Below are 14896 nucleotides of genomic sequence, written 5' to 3'. Positions count from 1 at the left end.
GCTTTATATAGCCTACACGTACGAGATACACCGAATTATCTCGAATATCCACGAGGTCACAGAAGATGATTTTGTTTTACACATTTCAATCATGAAGTCAAGCTGAAGACGAGCCAAATGAGAGGACTTCTCTAGTGACAGCTCAGCCCCTACTAGGGTTTATTATAATAAAATAAATAAATAATAATACCTATTATAAGTCTAATAGGTAGGCATATAATTATACTACTACCACCACCACCACCACTACTACTACTACTACTGCTACTACTACTACTGCTACTACTACTACTACTACTACTACTACTGCTGCTACTACTACTACTGCTACTACTACTACTACTACCACAACTACTACTACTACTACTACTACTACTGCTACTACTACTACTACTACCACTACTACTACTACTACTACTACTACTACTACTACTACTACTACTACTACTACTACTACTACTGCTGCTACTACTACTACTGCTACTACTACTACTACTACTACCACAACTACTACTACTACTACTACTACTACTACTACTACTACTGCTACTACTACTACTACTACTACCTACTACTACTACTACTACTACTGCTACTACTACTACTGCCTACTACTACTACTACTACTACTACTACTACTACTACTACTACTACTACTACTACTGCTACTACTACTACTGCTACTACTACTACTACTACTACCACAACTACTACTACTACTGCTACTACTACTACTACTACTACTACTACTACTACTACTACTACTACTACTACTACTACTACTACTGCTACTACTACTACTACTACTACTACTACTACTACTGCTACTACTACTACTGCTACTGCTACTACTACTACTACTACTACTACTACTACTACTACTACTACTACTGCTGCTACTACTACTACTACAACTACTACTACTACTACTACAACCTACTACTACTACTACTACCACCACCACTACTGCTACTACTACTACTACTACTACTACAACCTACTACTACTACTACTATTACTACTACTACTACTACCACCACCACCACTACTACTGCTACTGCTGCTACTACTGCCGCTACTACTACTACTACTACTACTACTACTACTACTACTACTGCTACTACTACTGCTACTACTACTACTACTACTACTACTACTACTACTACTACTACTACTACTACTACTACTACTACTACTGCTGCTGCTACTACTGCCGCTACTACTACTACTACTACTACTACTACTACTACTACTACTACTACTACTACTACTACTACTACTACTGCTGCTGCTACTACTATTAGTCATGCTACCAACACCACTACTACTACTACTACTAATAATAATAATCATCATCATCGTCATCATATTTCTCCTCTTTCCCGCAAGTGTTCCTGCATGTCATCCAATTAAAAAATAATTGTTATCATGATCCTTCATGGAATAGTTGTGTGATGGTTATACCGTTAGTGTTCGTATAGGATATCTATTTTCTCCGCATATCAACATCTTGAAGCACAGAAACAACAGAAAATGATGGTTTTCAACTTGCTTATTTTATTCTCAAAATGAAAAGAACATAAACCAGTTAATGGCAAACCAGGTTTTTTGAAACATTTGAAATTACCCATTTAAATGAAAAAAATTAATGAAAACAATTACAAATAATTAAACTTCAATCATCCAATGAAAGCACAGACACACATGTTAATTTGAAGTGAATGGCCCAAAATACAAAAAGAACACAAAATTGATATATTAAATATCAAATTGGCAGGCCTACTAAAAAACACAATGGTTCAATAACAAAGTGATGTTACTCCAAGCCTCTGGCTCTTGTTTTAAAGTGCGAATTGTTAACTTTTGAAGTCGCAAACAAATTCATCCGATTCATTTACAAACAATGAAATCATGATCATGAGCAGTATAAGGAAATATAATTACAAACAAACTTTACATTTAAAAATATCAGGCAATTTCGTGGAAGACAGCGTTTTGTCCATGCTGTGATATTGGGAAAGCCCGTGGCAATGCTGCGCGCGACAGACGACATGGCAGAGGGGTCTTTCCTTATATGTCCCAATGAGACGATCAATTCTATTGGCAGAACCGAATTATCTGACATAAAATCATCTTTATCTAACAGTTAATAAAATAGAACTCTCAAACGAAACAAAACGATTTCGGAAAGCCCAATCTATCATATTATAAAATGTAGGCTATGCTAGCATCAGATATTATTGACACGATTAGAAAGTCTCTGGTGAAGTTTCAAAATGAGTGATGGCTGGGAAGTTTGAGTTCAGATAGTTCGTCGTCGCTCTGGAGCTCCATCTGCATCTCATCTGAGTCGCTGAAATGAGAGTGCGGGGAGAACTCTCCGTCGCTGCGGTTGGACCGGGCGGAGTCTTTTCTGCTCTCCAAGTCGGAAGTAGGTGTCCCTGAGGGAGAGCGTATCTCCTGCTCCATCAAAGCAGAGAACGAGCCGTCTTCGAAGGGGAATGGGATTCCGTTAAACTGGACCGGTAGCCCCGTGCCTGAGCCCCTTCGGCAGGTGGATGAGGAGGATCCCCGGGGACTCTCCTTGGCGGACAACAGGTCACACTTTGGCGAGTCAACACCGGGACCCTGCAGCAGATCCGCCAGCGCGTTGATGTAGATTTGGGCCATCTGCAGGGTATCGTATTTGGAAAGCTTTTTGTCGTCGTCGAAAGCAGGGATGACACTGCGCAGCTCGTCAAAGGCATGGTTCAATCCATGCATCCGTCTTCTCTCCCGCGCATTGGCAGCCTGGCGCCTCTGTTTCTGGACTCCGTTGCCAGGTTTGGATGGGGCTCTCTGTCTGCCATCCTCGGTGCTCACCGAACCCTTGAGCCGACACAACTCCCGCACTTTGAGCGGACTCTTGGAACTATTTCTAAAGTTTGGGCTGTGTCCGGATGCGGGGGACATGCTGGAGCTTGGCGAGTGCAGCAGGTATTCGGCGTGTGCCGCGCAGGTGCCAGCAGGCTGCACGGGAGCCAGCCAGGCGCGTGGGTCACTGCTGTCCATGAGTGCCAGACTTGATGGGTACTCGCTCTGCTCCCCCCTCTCCATTCTCGACTGCTGCACCTTGCTACTCTCCTTCGCGTCTTTACTCCATTCCTCAACACTGATAACATCCATTTAAAAATAAATAAATCAGGTGGCTTGCAGGACTAAAGAACTTAACCAAATATTAAACGCTGTCAAAAACGTTTCTTTAGCAACGTGTGCTTGCACAGTGTCGCGTGCAGGACTCCACTAGCGTCTCAAGGCGCGGCGTCGCTTTAAAAAGCGGCACGCGCCTGGGAGCCCCCCTTCTCATGCTGGTCGCGTGGCGCTTTGACCAATAAGAGCGGTTGGGGCAGGCGCGTGTTGGCGACCAATGAGAAGTCTCCGTAAACCCGAGAGAGGTTATTATGTCTGGACTGTTTATAATAATGTATTGGTTTAAAGACTGTTTAACTGGGTGGCTAGCACAAAGGGATGTCCTTCAGAACACACACATGGATAGAGCAATATGGTTAATAGTGTGGACAGCACGAGCTTCAACTCGTGGACTGATTGAGGATGTCCATGCACCTGCCCAATCCCACAGGCATGTGTGTTTCTTTGGCTCATGCCAAACATCTTCAATTCTACAGATAGAGAGTCGTTTCAAAATTGGCAATGTATGCATCATAGGCTCGGAACTAATGTTCAGATTACTGCCACGAAAGGAATCACGCACTTCATTGGTCAAATTAAAATGGATGATCATAAAGTGATAACCATCATCATCATCATTATCATCATGTACCTTGTGGCTAAATAGGGCCTATACATTTTGGCCCGTTTATAAGTTACTCAACATTAAAATAAAAATAGTTCAAAGACAAAACTTTTGAATTGCTTAAAATATGTTCCATATACTGTACCTCCAATGTACAAAAATATGGCTATGCGTTAGTAAGCTATAACATTTCCAGATTTAAATTCAGAAAGTAAAAGGGTAGCCTCGTACGAACCATTCTGATCTTGCGAGTTCACGTTCTGTTTCGGTAGCTTTCGGTAGCGAAAGCTGTATGCTCCCAAGATCAGGATTGGTCCTATGAGGTTACGAAAAGGGCGCCAACTAGGCAAAGAATAGAACATCCTGCAATCTTAGGGAAAAAAAATGTTATTTGGAGTTCTTTTTGTAGAACACATTTTGATTCAGTTAAGTAGGGTTCTGAAGAAATAACCCTATAAAAGGGTTCCACATATGAACTAAGTGAACACTTTTTGGCTCTATATGGAACCTTTTTCTTAAGAGTGTGGACTGGTTCTAGGGACTGAAAAAAGTTTGACCAAAGAACTTGGCTCCTGGGGTTCGTGATCATTGTCAATTCACCGCTCCTCTATTCCATGAATGTTAAGGCCATCTCGAATTTCATTTTCTTTTGTACAGGTTCAAAACCTTTTGATCCGACTTACGGAACGCCCTGTTGGTAAAAGAGCTTCACAGGGACCGGAAACATGAGCAGGGGGCTCGACAGCGCTTTTACTGTCAGAGGAGCAGTGGCAAGCTCAGAGAGGTTGTGTGTGTGTGTGTGTGTGTGTGTGTGTGTGTGTGTGTGTGTGTGTGTGTGTGTGTGTGTGTGTGTGTGTGTGTGTGTGTGTGTGTGTGTGTGTGTGTGTGTGTGTGTGTGTGTGTGTGTGTGTGTGTGTGTGTGGAACAGTGTGCTCGCAGCATATCATTTTAGACGGACCCACTCCCTTTACTGCCTCTGAACAGTCAAAATCATAGAAGGATAAGAAAATGACATAAATCTGAACGAAATAAAGAATATGAAAAAATAGGATACAAACTACTGTTAAATAAAATCATAATAGACAACCAGCTAGCCTATATGCAAACCATTCACAAAGTCACTTTCTGAACTCTCAGTTAAAATGAAAATATATAAGGCTACTGAATAATAACAATAATAATAATAATAATCTAATAATAATAATAAACTTTAGAGGAGAAGAAGTCAAATAAATAAATAAATAGCAGGATTAGATTCATGTAATGTCAATTTCTTCAGATATGATTTTAGTTATTATTATTATTATTCGAAATGCTATATGTATTCTGAAGCTGAAAAATTGTACACAGGCCTATTTAAACAAATATATATATATTACATTGAAAGACTATAGCCTACTGAAAGTTTAGCAATCTTAAACATGCGAGATCAACCCGCACATGCACGATAGCCGACCAAATCCCACAATTTCTGAGATAAAATGACATTCATCTTTTTATTCATGTATTCTTAAGGCGTCGAGGCTAGGAGACTGGCGCCTAGGTCCGTCTCCCCACCTACAAGCCGCCGTCCAGTGAGGCTGGAATGGCTCCCAAAGCAAACAACAGGTTGGATATTGTAGCTGTCGATTATTAAAGTGTCGCAGGCACAATGGTGACTCTATGTTCCATTCGATACGCTTGGGGGACTCTTTGGAAAATGGGCACAACATGTGTCCCGGTGGGGGCTTCCATCGTGATCGAGTCTGCGTGCTGCTCACCCCATTTCTGTCTCCGGGGAAACGAGGTGCACTGGACGGATGCAGTAATAGGCTGACGATGATAATCATCTCAGTAATATTAATAATAATAATAATGTATCTGTGGACCATTGGTATTTAACTCTGGTATTTTTAAAGCCTTCATAGGAAAAGGCCAGGGAAAAGGCCAGATTCGGATGGTTGGGTGCTTTTTTTGGCACTAATGAATTCGTTTCTATGCATTATCATACATAGGCTGTGCACGCATCTCTCTCTCTCGCTCTCTCTCTCTCTCTCTCTCTCTCTCTCTCTCTCTCTCTCTCTCTCTCTCTCTCTCTCTCTCTCTCTCTCTCTCTCTCTCTCTCTCTCTCTCTCTCTCTCTCTCTCTCTCTCTCTCTCTCTCTCTCTCTCTCTCTCTCTCTCTCTCTCTCTCTCTCTCTCTCTCTCTCTCTCAATTCATTTCAATTCAATGGGCTTTATTGGCATGGGAAACTTATGTTTACATTGCCAAATCAAGTGAAATAGATAATACAACATAAACAGTAAACATTACACTCACTAAAGTTAAAAAGAAATAGAGACATTTAAAATGTCAATATTATGGCTATACACTGTGTTGTAACAATGTGCAAATAGTTAAAGTACAAAAGTGAAAATAAATAAACATAAATATGGGTTGTATTTACAATGGTGTTTGTTCTTCACTGGTTGCCCTTTTCTTGTGGCAACATGTCACAAATCTTGCTGCTGTGATGACACACTGTGGTATTTCACCCAGTAGTTTATCAAAATTGGGGGTTTATCAAAATTGGATTTGTTTTGGAATTCTTTATGGGTCTGTGTAATCTGAGGGAAATATGCTTCTCTTATATGGTCATACATTTAACAGGTTAGGAAGTGCAGCTCAGTTTCCACCTCATTTTGTGGGCAGTTTTCACATACCCTGTCTTCTCATGAGAGCCAAGTCTGCCAACGGGGCCTCTCTCATTAGCAAGGCTATGCTCACTGAGTCTGTACATAGTCAAAGCTTTCCTTAATTAAGTTTGGGTCAGTCACAGTGGTCAGGTATTCTGCCACAGTGTACTCTCTGTTTAGGGCTAAATAGCATTCTAGTTTGCACTGTTTTTTTGTTAATTCTTTCCAATGTGTCAAGTAATTATCTTTTTGTTTTCTCATGATTTGGTTGTGTCTAATTTTGTTGCTGTCCTGGGGCTCTGTTTGTGTTTGTGAACCAAGCCCCAGGACCAACTTGATTTGGGGACTCTTCTCCAGGTTCATCTCTCTGAAGGTGATGGCTCTGTTATGGAAGGTTTAGGAATCACTTCCTTTTAGGTGGATGTAGTGTTTTACGTCGTACACTGAGGATATTTTTGCAGTCTCTCTCTCTCATCAGATAGCACAACATTATCTAACAAATGTTTTACAGTGAAACAGCGCCACTTCGTGGTTAACAATTAAACTACCCACTAGTTTGAGTAATGATAGGTAGCCTATCATAAAGATACCACTGCTTGCTTCTAACGCTGACATCCCCTTGAATAGATTCTTCACCATATTGTGACGTAATCAAATATTCTTATTTACAATGATGGGCTACCAAAAGGCAAAAGGCCTCCTGCAGGGACGTGGTCTGGGATCATTTATAAAAATAGGACAAAACACACATCACGACATGAGGGACATCACAACACAACACAAAGAGAGACCTAAGAAAACAACACAGCATGGCAGCAACACATGAGAACACAGTATGGCAGCAACACCACATGACAACAACATGGTAGCAACACAACATGGTAGCAGCACAACATGGTAGCAGCACCAAAAACATTGTACACACATTATTGGGCACAGACAACAGCACAAAGGCAACAAAACAATCACGTGAAGCAGCAACAACTGTCAGTAAGAGTGTCCATGATTGAGTCTTTGAGTCTACTGTCCTTATCACTCATTACCAAACATGACATGGAGTGACAAGGAGTGGCATGATGGCACAAACAGACTGGTACCAACATAGAAATATAATGAATTCCTTATTCACTATAAACCAGCCATAACAGGACCATGTCCTGTTCCCTTATTGAACTCCAGAAAGAGGACTTTGACTTACGTGGTACCGATATGCGTGGTACCGATATGCGTGGTACCGATATGCGTGGTACCGATGTGCGTGGTACCGATGTGCGTGGTACCAATGTGCGTGGTACCGATGTGCGTGGTACTGATGTGCGTGGTACTGATGTGCGTGGTACCGATATGCTCTCCTAACCCAGAAACGGCTCCAGCTGTTCCAATAGGCAGGATTCTTCTTTTGATATGACATTGAAAAAGAACTCACTGGGATGAAGATGAACATAACCTAGAACACTTCTACATTAATGTGGATGCTACCATGATTACGGATAATCCTGAATCATCGGGAATAAAAATGTTATTTTAATAGTGAGAGGTTAGGGGGATTGATATTTGTGCGTCTCACTTATCATTTCATAATCTGAAACACAACCAAAACAAACAGCAAATGCAGAGAAGTTACAAACTAGAGTTACAAACTTGATGTAATCATTGGTACTAGGAATATGATACCAAATACTAAACTATTGACTACTTTAATACACATATTAGTGAATTTCCCCCAATACTTTTGGTCCCCTAAAATGGGGGGGGGGGGGACTATGTACAACAAGTGCTGTAATGTCTAAATGGTTCACCTGATATGGATGAAAATACCCTCAACTTAAACCTGACAGTCTGCTGGAGTACAGAGCCACAACAACAACAAAATGTGTCACTGTACTTTTAGAGCTCACTGTATTTGTTTAAAATCTATCACTTGATGGTTTCATTTCAGAGAGCCAAATAATCCTTATTTTTTGTTGCAAAATGCTATATATCAGCCTCACTCTCAGAGAACTCCTAGGTTTAACACAGTCAAAGGTAACATACATTTGTAATCAATAACTGTACAAATTATACATCAATATTTAAAATAAGGTAAACAAATAAATAATTCAATACAGTAATATCAGATATGTATGTAAATGTTTTACATTTGACATTTTAGCCATTTAGGAGATGCTTTTATCCAGATAGCTATATATATATATACTTTTTAAAATTATTAACATCTAAAATCTATGAATTAAAAGTGTAAGAACAGTAATATTTTACACACACATGAAGGTAGCCCCATAAGCAATCATTTCTGATGAAAAAACACAAATGTGAAAAATTGGTGGATGTAGTGTTTTGTAAATAAAGTCTTTAAATGGAAAAGTGAAACATTATTTCCTGGCAAGCCTACACATTCACAGCAAAGACTACAAAACCCATACCACTGTAGAAAACAAGTTTATTAGACAAATTATACACAGAAAGCTTTGCCACTTGTAACAGAGGCCTCAGTTTGTTCCGTTTGAATAATATGCAACACATACAACAACATAAGCCTATATTAAATACTGTACACTATAATCAGTTGAACATGATCAAGTAATCCTGTACCTCCTATGTATGAAATAAAACATGTTACGGGCATAGCAAGTTGTGCATGCTTCTTTTTAAGATCTTGCCTCCTCTGTTATTAGCCAGCAAATCAAAATGAACTCAAAATGACAAGAGAAAGCTTTTGTGTGTTCTGGAAGTGGGGGGAAACCAAACGTGTAGGGTGACTGCTAACTCAAGGCTCATATGATATATTATTTTTATTAAACAAAAATAGCGTCAACATGTAAAATATACACATTTCATAATGTCTCTGTCATTTATACTAAATAAAACTTCTTTAAACGTTGTCTGTGTCCTATTGTCATTCGATAGCCGTACTGCAGCTTAAGAAAAGAACATCTAGAAGGCTTGCATCAAACACTACTTCTGTTCTCTATGCACAACATTTGCGGTTTAGTCTTAAGATAACAAACTGAAAGCTCATTCTAAACAACTAACATTATTAAATATTAATACAGCGTTAGTGAAACGGTTTGGTTCCTCTTTTCCCTTCACATTATTATTTTTTCGACCCCCTCCCTCCAAACCTCACCTTAATGGTCTCGTCTAAACAATTGGCACTTTAAAAACCTTAGATAAACAGTAGCCTTAACATTTAAGAAATAAAATAGAAAGATCTTTCAAAATGGCTGCCATCAGCTCTACAGTTCCAATGGCTGCCATCAGCTCTACAGTTCCAATGGCTGCCTTCAGCTCTACAGTTCCAATGGCTGCCATCAGCTCTACAGTTCCAATGGCTGCCATCAGCTCTACAGTTCCAATGGCTGCCATCAGCTCTACAGTTCCAATGGCTGCCATCAGCTCTACAGTTCCAATGGCAAAAAATCCTATTGAAACAGGAGACTGGCGAGGAGAAGCCAGCCTGTACTGATAAGGCTTGTGCTGAGGATGTTATCGGAAAGGGCTTCTCCTCAATCTGCGCCCAACTGTTTTCCCTTACAACAGTCAATTAGAGGACTGGAGAATGACACGATCGCACAGAAATGTGACTTCTTTCGGACTGAGCCCTGGCAGAACTACAAATAAGGTGGAAAACAACTTGAATATGATTTATGACGCAAACCAGAGTAAGACTATAGCACTCATTTAGCGGTTTTCAGAATTGGCTGAGAAAACAAGTAGACCGCTCAGAACAATGTTTTTGTTTTTGTTTTACTTTCTGACCAAACACATTCCACGCATTAAAATGTATTTTCAAAACAAATTCAATAAAATACATATAATAGCTTTTGCTGCTTTTAAAGTCATTTTTCTGTTGTCTTTTATCTCAGTTATTTCCAGTCCTTTTTGTGCCTCTATGCGTCTCTCAAGAAATGTCCGTTTAGAGGTTGAGGCTCTCACCTTGAAATAGACAGCACAGTACAGGTGAGAAAGAATTTCCAAACGACATACAATCAAACACAGGTCTGTGGGCACTGGTGCAGTGAGTGCAGTGGAATTGATAGAGTCTTACATGCACCAAAATGGCAGAGCTTTTCCAGGGCTCAGATGGTGAGGTCTCAGTATGCAGGGTAGCTGAGCCAATGGTCACCCATTTTGGGGCAGATTTCAGATTTGGAGCACAGGCATTGATGAGCAACACCAAAGAACTGAATGGGATGAAGTCCCGTAAGGTGAAAGGCAAAGACAAGAATATCCACCAAATGAGCATTGGGTAATTGCCGATTTGTGGGTCTCAAGAACAGACAGACAAGTGTTTTCTGTTATTAAAAAAAACATACTCTCCTTGTTGTGTCCATAGGAGTCATATGCTTCTTCAGAAAAGCAGTCCATAAATGACATGGAACAAAAAAGAGATAACAGATCCCTGTCACACACCCCAAAATCCCCTGAAAACCACGAGAACGGTGACAAAAAAGAAAACATTCAAGTCCCCACCTCCTCTCACCAACAGGTTTCAGCAGGACGACCAAACCCACCCACCCACCCCCACTCCACTGAACAAAAGCAAAGCCCCCCCCCCACAAAAAAAAACAGAACTGAAAAAATTCCTATGTACATAGAGCTTTGTGAGTGTATTTGTTTACATCTCTCTCACTATGTGGCCTACTCCTCCTCGCCTCATATGGACGTACCCCGATCGGGGTCGTTGCCGTAGCTAAAGTTGGGCTGGGGAGTGGGCTGGTAGGGTATGGAGGACATTGTCTTGATGGGACTGCGGAAGAAGCCACCGTTGGGGGCTCTCTGCCTGAAGGTTCCCCCAGTCCGGTGGTCCTGCACGGGACCGAAGGCGAAGCCCTGTTGGGCCTTGGTGGACAGGCTGCGGCTGAGGGTCTGGATCTGCTCGGGGATGAAGGTGGTGGTGGTGATGTGCGTGTTGCGGAAGTCACTGATTTGTTCCAGGGCCTGCCGGGCAGCCGGCATAGAGTCCATGTCCAGGGGCGTCAGGTCAATAGAGGAGGTGGAGAACTGCTTGTGGGGGCTGTCGTCCTCTGTGCACAGGCTGTTAACCCGGCGGTGAAGGTGCTCCAGGTCGATCTCCTTATCGTCCTGCGTGGGGGGGAGGGGGAAGGGGGTGGGGGGTCAGAGAAAAAGAGAGAGAGGAGGCGGAGGACAGGGTCAAAGGAGAGTGAGGATAAATGTGGAGGAGGAGGAAGAGAAGGAGGATTGGGAAGAGGAGGAGGATGGGGAAGACACAGTGGAGTGAACGAACGGTGAGGTGAGAGAAGAGGGGAGAGTGCATGGCCAAAGAAAAGAGTGTCAAAGAGTGTCAAGGAGGATGGTATGGTTGTATAATGAGGATGGTATGGTTGTATAATGAGGATGGTATGGTTGTATAATCAGGAGGGTATGGTTTTATAAGGAGGATGGTATGGTTGTATAATCAGAACGGTATGGTTGTATAAGGAGGATGGTATGGTTGTATAATGAGGATTGTATGGTTGTATAATCAGGAGGGTATGGTTTTATAAGGAGGATGGTATGGTTGTATAATCAGGATGGTATGGTTGTATAATCAGGATGGTATGGTTGAATAATGAGGATGGTATGGTTTTATAATGAGGTTGATATGGTTGTATAATGAGGATGGTATGGTTGTATAATCAGGATGGTATGGTTTTATGAGGAGGATGGTATGGTTGTATAATGAGGATGGTATGGTTGTATAATGAGGATGGTATGGTTGTATCTGATTAATAGTTCAAGTGCAAGGTAGCTACATTTATTCAATGATCTGTTTTGTGAATCAAGTTTTTTTTTTTAGAGGGGAAGGGTTTACCCATTTCCCCCAGATATTTATATTGAACAAAAAATGTATTTGTCAAAAGATTGTTGATACAGACATATAAATAGCACTACTACATCCAAATAAAATGATTGGTCAACATCTTTGGGATGGTCACACTTAGAGATGGGTGGCTCAGCTTGTGCTGAGAGGAAAGTGGCTCAGCTTGTGCTGAGAGGAAAGTGGCTCAGCTTGTGCTGAGAGGAAAGTGGCTCAGCTTGTGCTGAGAGGAAAGTGGCTCAGCTTGTGAGATGATTGTGTCCATTGTGGGGGTACAGGGATTGGGGTACTGTGGGTTGGAGGTGGGGAACACACATCCTTCCTCTATTTTGAGAGAGGGCATCCCTGGTGAGGGGTACAGACAGAGTCAAAGAGAGCTACTGACCATGTGGCGTGGAGGGGGGTCTTGCCCCAGCTGCGATTCAGGGGGCAGAAGGGACCACAGTTACCCTCTTCGTCTTAGAGGGGGAGGGGGCAGGAGAAGGTGCTGTTTGTGGGGACCTAGTCACACCACAAACCCGGGAGCAGGGGGAGGGGGGGGGGGGGGGGGGTAGGAGGGAGGGTTTGAATGTATAGGAGCGAGGGAGGGGATGGTGAGAGAGAACAGTCATTGTTGACTGCGAGAGTCAGGTTACCTTACGGGTAACTTCCGTACGGCGAGAGAAACAGCCTGCTTTTGGATCAACAGTAGAGGGTTCTGTGTAGCAACACAAAGCTAAATATAAAACAGGGTTAATACATGTAAGTTAGTCTAAGAGATGAACCTCTGTTTCAATCAGACCGATGTGAAGGGCTCATTTAGGGGAGAATTCGTTCATGTTTGAGTGGCTACACCTTCAGTCATTTGAATTGGACTGTACAGATCCATACCGTGGTCTTCAGCCAAAAATGCATGGCATACACCTGTTAACCTGTTACACGCCCTCTAGTGGAGGGAAGGCATCATAGCTCGATACATGACTGCACACTAAACCAGATTCTGCCCTGGTCAGAAAGAGTATGGTAAAAGCCCTCTAGTGAAGGGAAGGCATCGTAAATCATTTATGGACAGGCAGTGCCCGTGACTAGAAAATGTCATCAATGCCAAAGTTTTGTTGTTATCATAAAGCAATAAATATGACAATCTGAGTTGTTTTCGACAACTGGATGTTTCGGGATTCCCCTAACAAGACTCTCCGTATGGGTTTGTACTTAAAGGCCCTGTCATGGGTATAACCTGGAGGTGGCAGGAGGGGCAGTGAATGTGGTCATTCTCATTTTGGGGGTGAGTTGGGAGGGGTCATTATTGGGTTCGAACGTGTGTTGGATGATCAAGGCACGTGGAATGTCACAGCATGCGGGTGACTGGGCGTAATGGGTAGAGGGGGCGGTCCTGAGAGTGGTGAGGGGGATGTCGTTGGGGGTGTCATGTTGGTGGGGGCATGGTTCAGGTTGCCTGGCGGAAGTGCCATCGGCCTGTGTCTGTGTGTGTGTGTGTTTGTGCGTAGGTCAGAGAGAGAGGGACAGACAAGACAGACAGACAGACGGACAGACATACAGAGGATGAGAGCGGGCAGATGGGAGGGTGAAGGGGGGATTGTTTTGGAGGCCAGGATGAGTAGAAAAAACAGCACAGTCAGCACACACACACACACACTCAGTGGGGTTTTGTATGTTCGAGGAGGAGCCTTCGAAGATATACCTGGAAGGGTGAGATGTAAAAATGGCATTTTGTATTGCTCTCCCTCGCCCGCTTTACCCTCAACACAGTGTACTTATCTACAAAACAAAACAACAAGGGAATGAAAGCTTTCAGCCATCAGGGACAGTAAATCAAACATGATCAAACATCTTGTGCTCAGCATCGTCAACAAAGTGGCCGTCCATTGTGTGTAGTGTCCCCCTATAGCCACACTCCCGTAAAAGCCAGACATAGCCACCACCCACCACCCAAATGTCCCCAAGTGACATCAACATCTGTGGTACATTAATACTGTTGTGTCTATGAGCAAGGGACCTATCCCAACATTGACGTGAAAAATCATACAGTGCATTCGGAAAGTATTCAGACCCCTTGATTTTTGCCACATGTTGTTAAGTTACAGCTTTATTCTAAAATGTATGAATTTTTCTTCATCAATCTACACACAATACCCAATAATGGCAAAGCAAAAACAAATTGCAAATTTGTGCAAATGTATACAATAAGAAATATCACTTTACATAAGTATTCAGAGTCTTTAATCAGTACTTTGTTGAAGCACCTTTGGCAGCAATTAAAGATTTGAGTCTTCTTGGTTATGACGCTACAAGCTTGGCACACCTGTATTTGGGGAGTTTCTCCCATTAGTCTCTGCAGATCCTCTCAAGCTCTGTCAGGTTGGATGGGGAGCATCGCAGCACAGCTATTTTCAGGTCTCTCCAGAGATGTTCGATTGGGTTCAAGTCTGGGCTCTGGCTGGGCCACTCAAGGACATTCAAAGACTTGTCCCGAAGCCACTCCTGCGTTTTCTTGGCTGTGTGATTAGGGTCGTTGTCCTGTTGGAAGGTGAACCTTTGCCCCAGTCTGAGGTCCTGAGTGCTCTGGAGCAGGTTTCATTAAGGATCTCTCTGTACTTTGCTCCATTCATCTTTCCCTCAATCCTGACT

The 14896-nt window shown here is 42.4% G+C and overlaps 2 protein-coding genes across 3 annotated transcripts in view; both read right to left on the bottom strand.

The window, feature by feature from the left end:
* Positions 1-1597: 1597 nt before the first annotated feature.
* Positions 1598-3294, bottom strand: LOC139575249 (transcription factor ATOH1-like). Its single transcript, XM_071400216.1, has one exon. It carries the CDS (start codon positions 3163-3165, stop codon positions 2272-2274), a length of 894 nt encoding a protein of 297 aa, XP_071256317.1. The 5' UTR covers positions 3166-3294; the 3' UTR covers positions 1598-2271.
* A 7686-nt stretch (positions 3295-10980) lies between these two features.
* LOC139577243 (glutamate receptor ionotropic, delta-2) overlaps positions 10981-14896 on the bottom strand; it is a 662466-nt gene continuing 658550 nt past the window's right edge. The window contains exons 16-17 of one of the 2 annotated variants that reach the window (XR_011675240.1): positions 13950-14026; positions 11409-11532 (exon numbers count right to left, since the gene is read on the bottom strand). Coding sequence is in view for 1 of the 2 variants with exons in the window: in XM_071404217.1 (XP_071260318.1) it covers positions 11104-11532 (429 nt within the window). In the remaining variant the exon portion in view is untranslated. Of the gene's footprint in view, positions 11533-13949; positions 14027-14896 lie in introns of both variants that reach the window. The other variant, XM_071404217.1, reaches the window with a different exon arrangement.

This window comes from Salvelinus alpinus, chromosome 5 (genome assembly GCF_045679555.1).
Source record: "Salvelinus alpinus chromosome 5, SLU_Salpinus.1, whole genome shotgun sequence".
Classification (NCBI taxonomy): Eukaryota; Metazoa; Chordata; class Actinopteri; order Salmoniformes; family Salmonidae; genus Salvelinus; species Salvelinus alpinus.
This window is presented reverse-complemented; position numbering and strand designations above follow the sequence as displayed.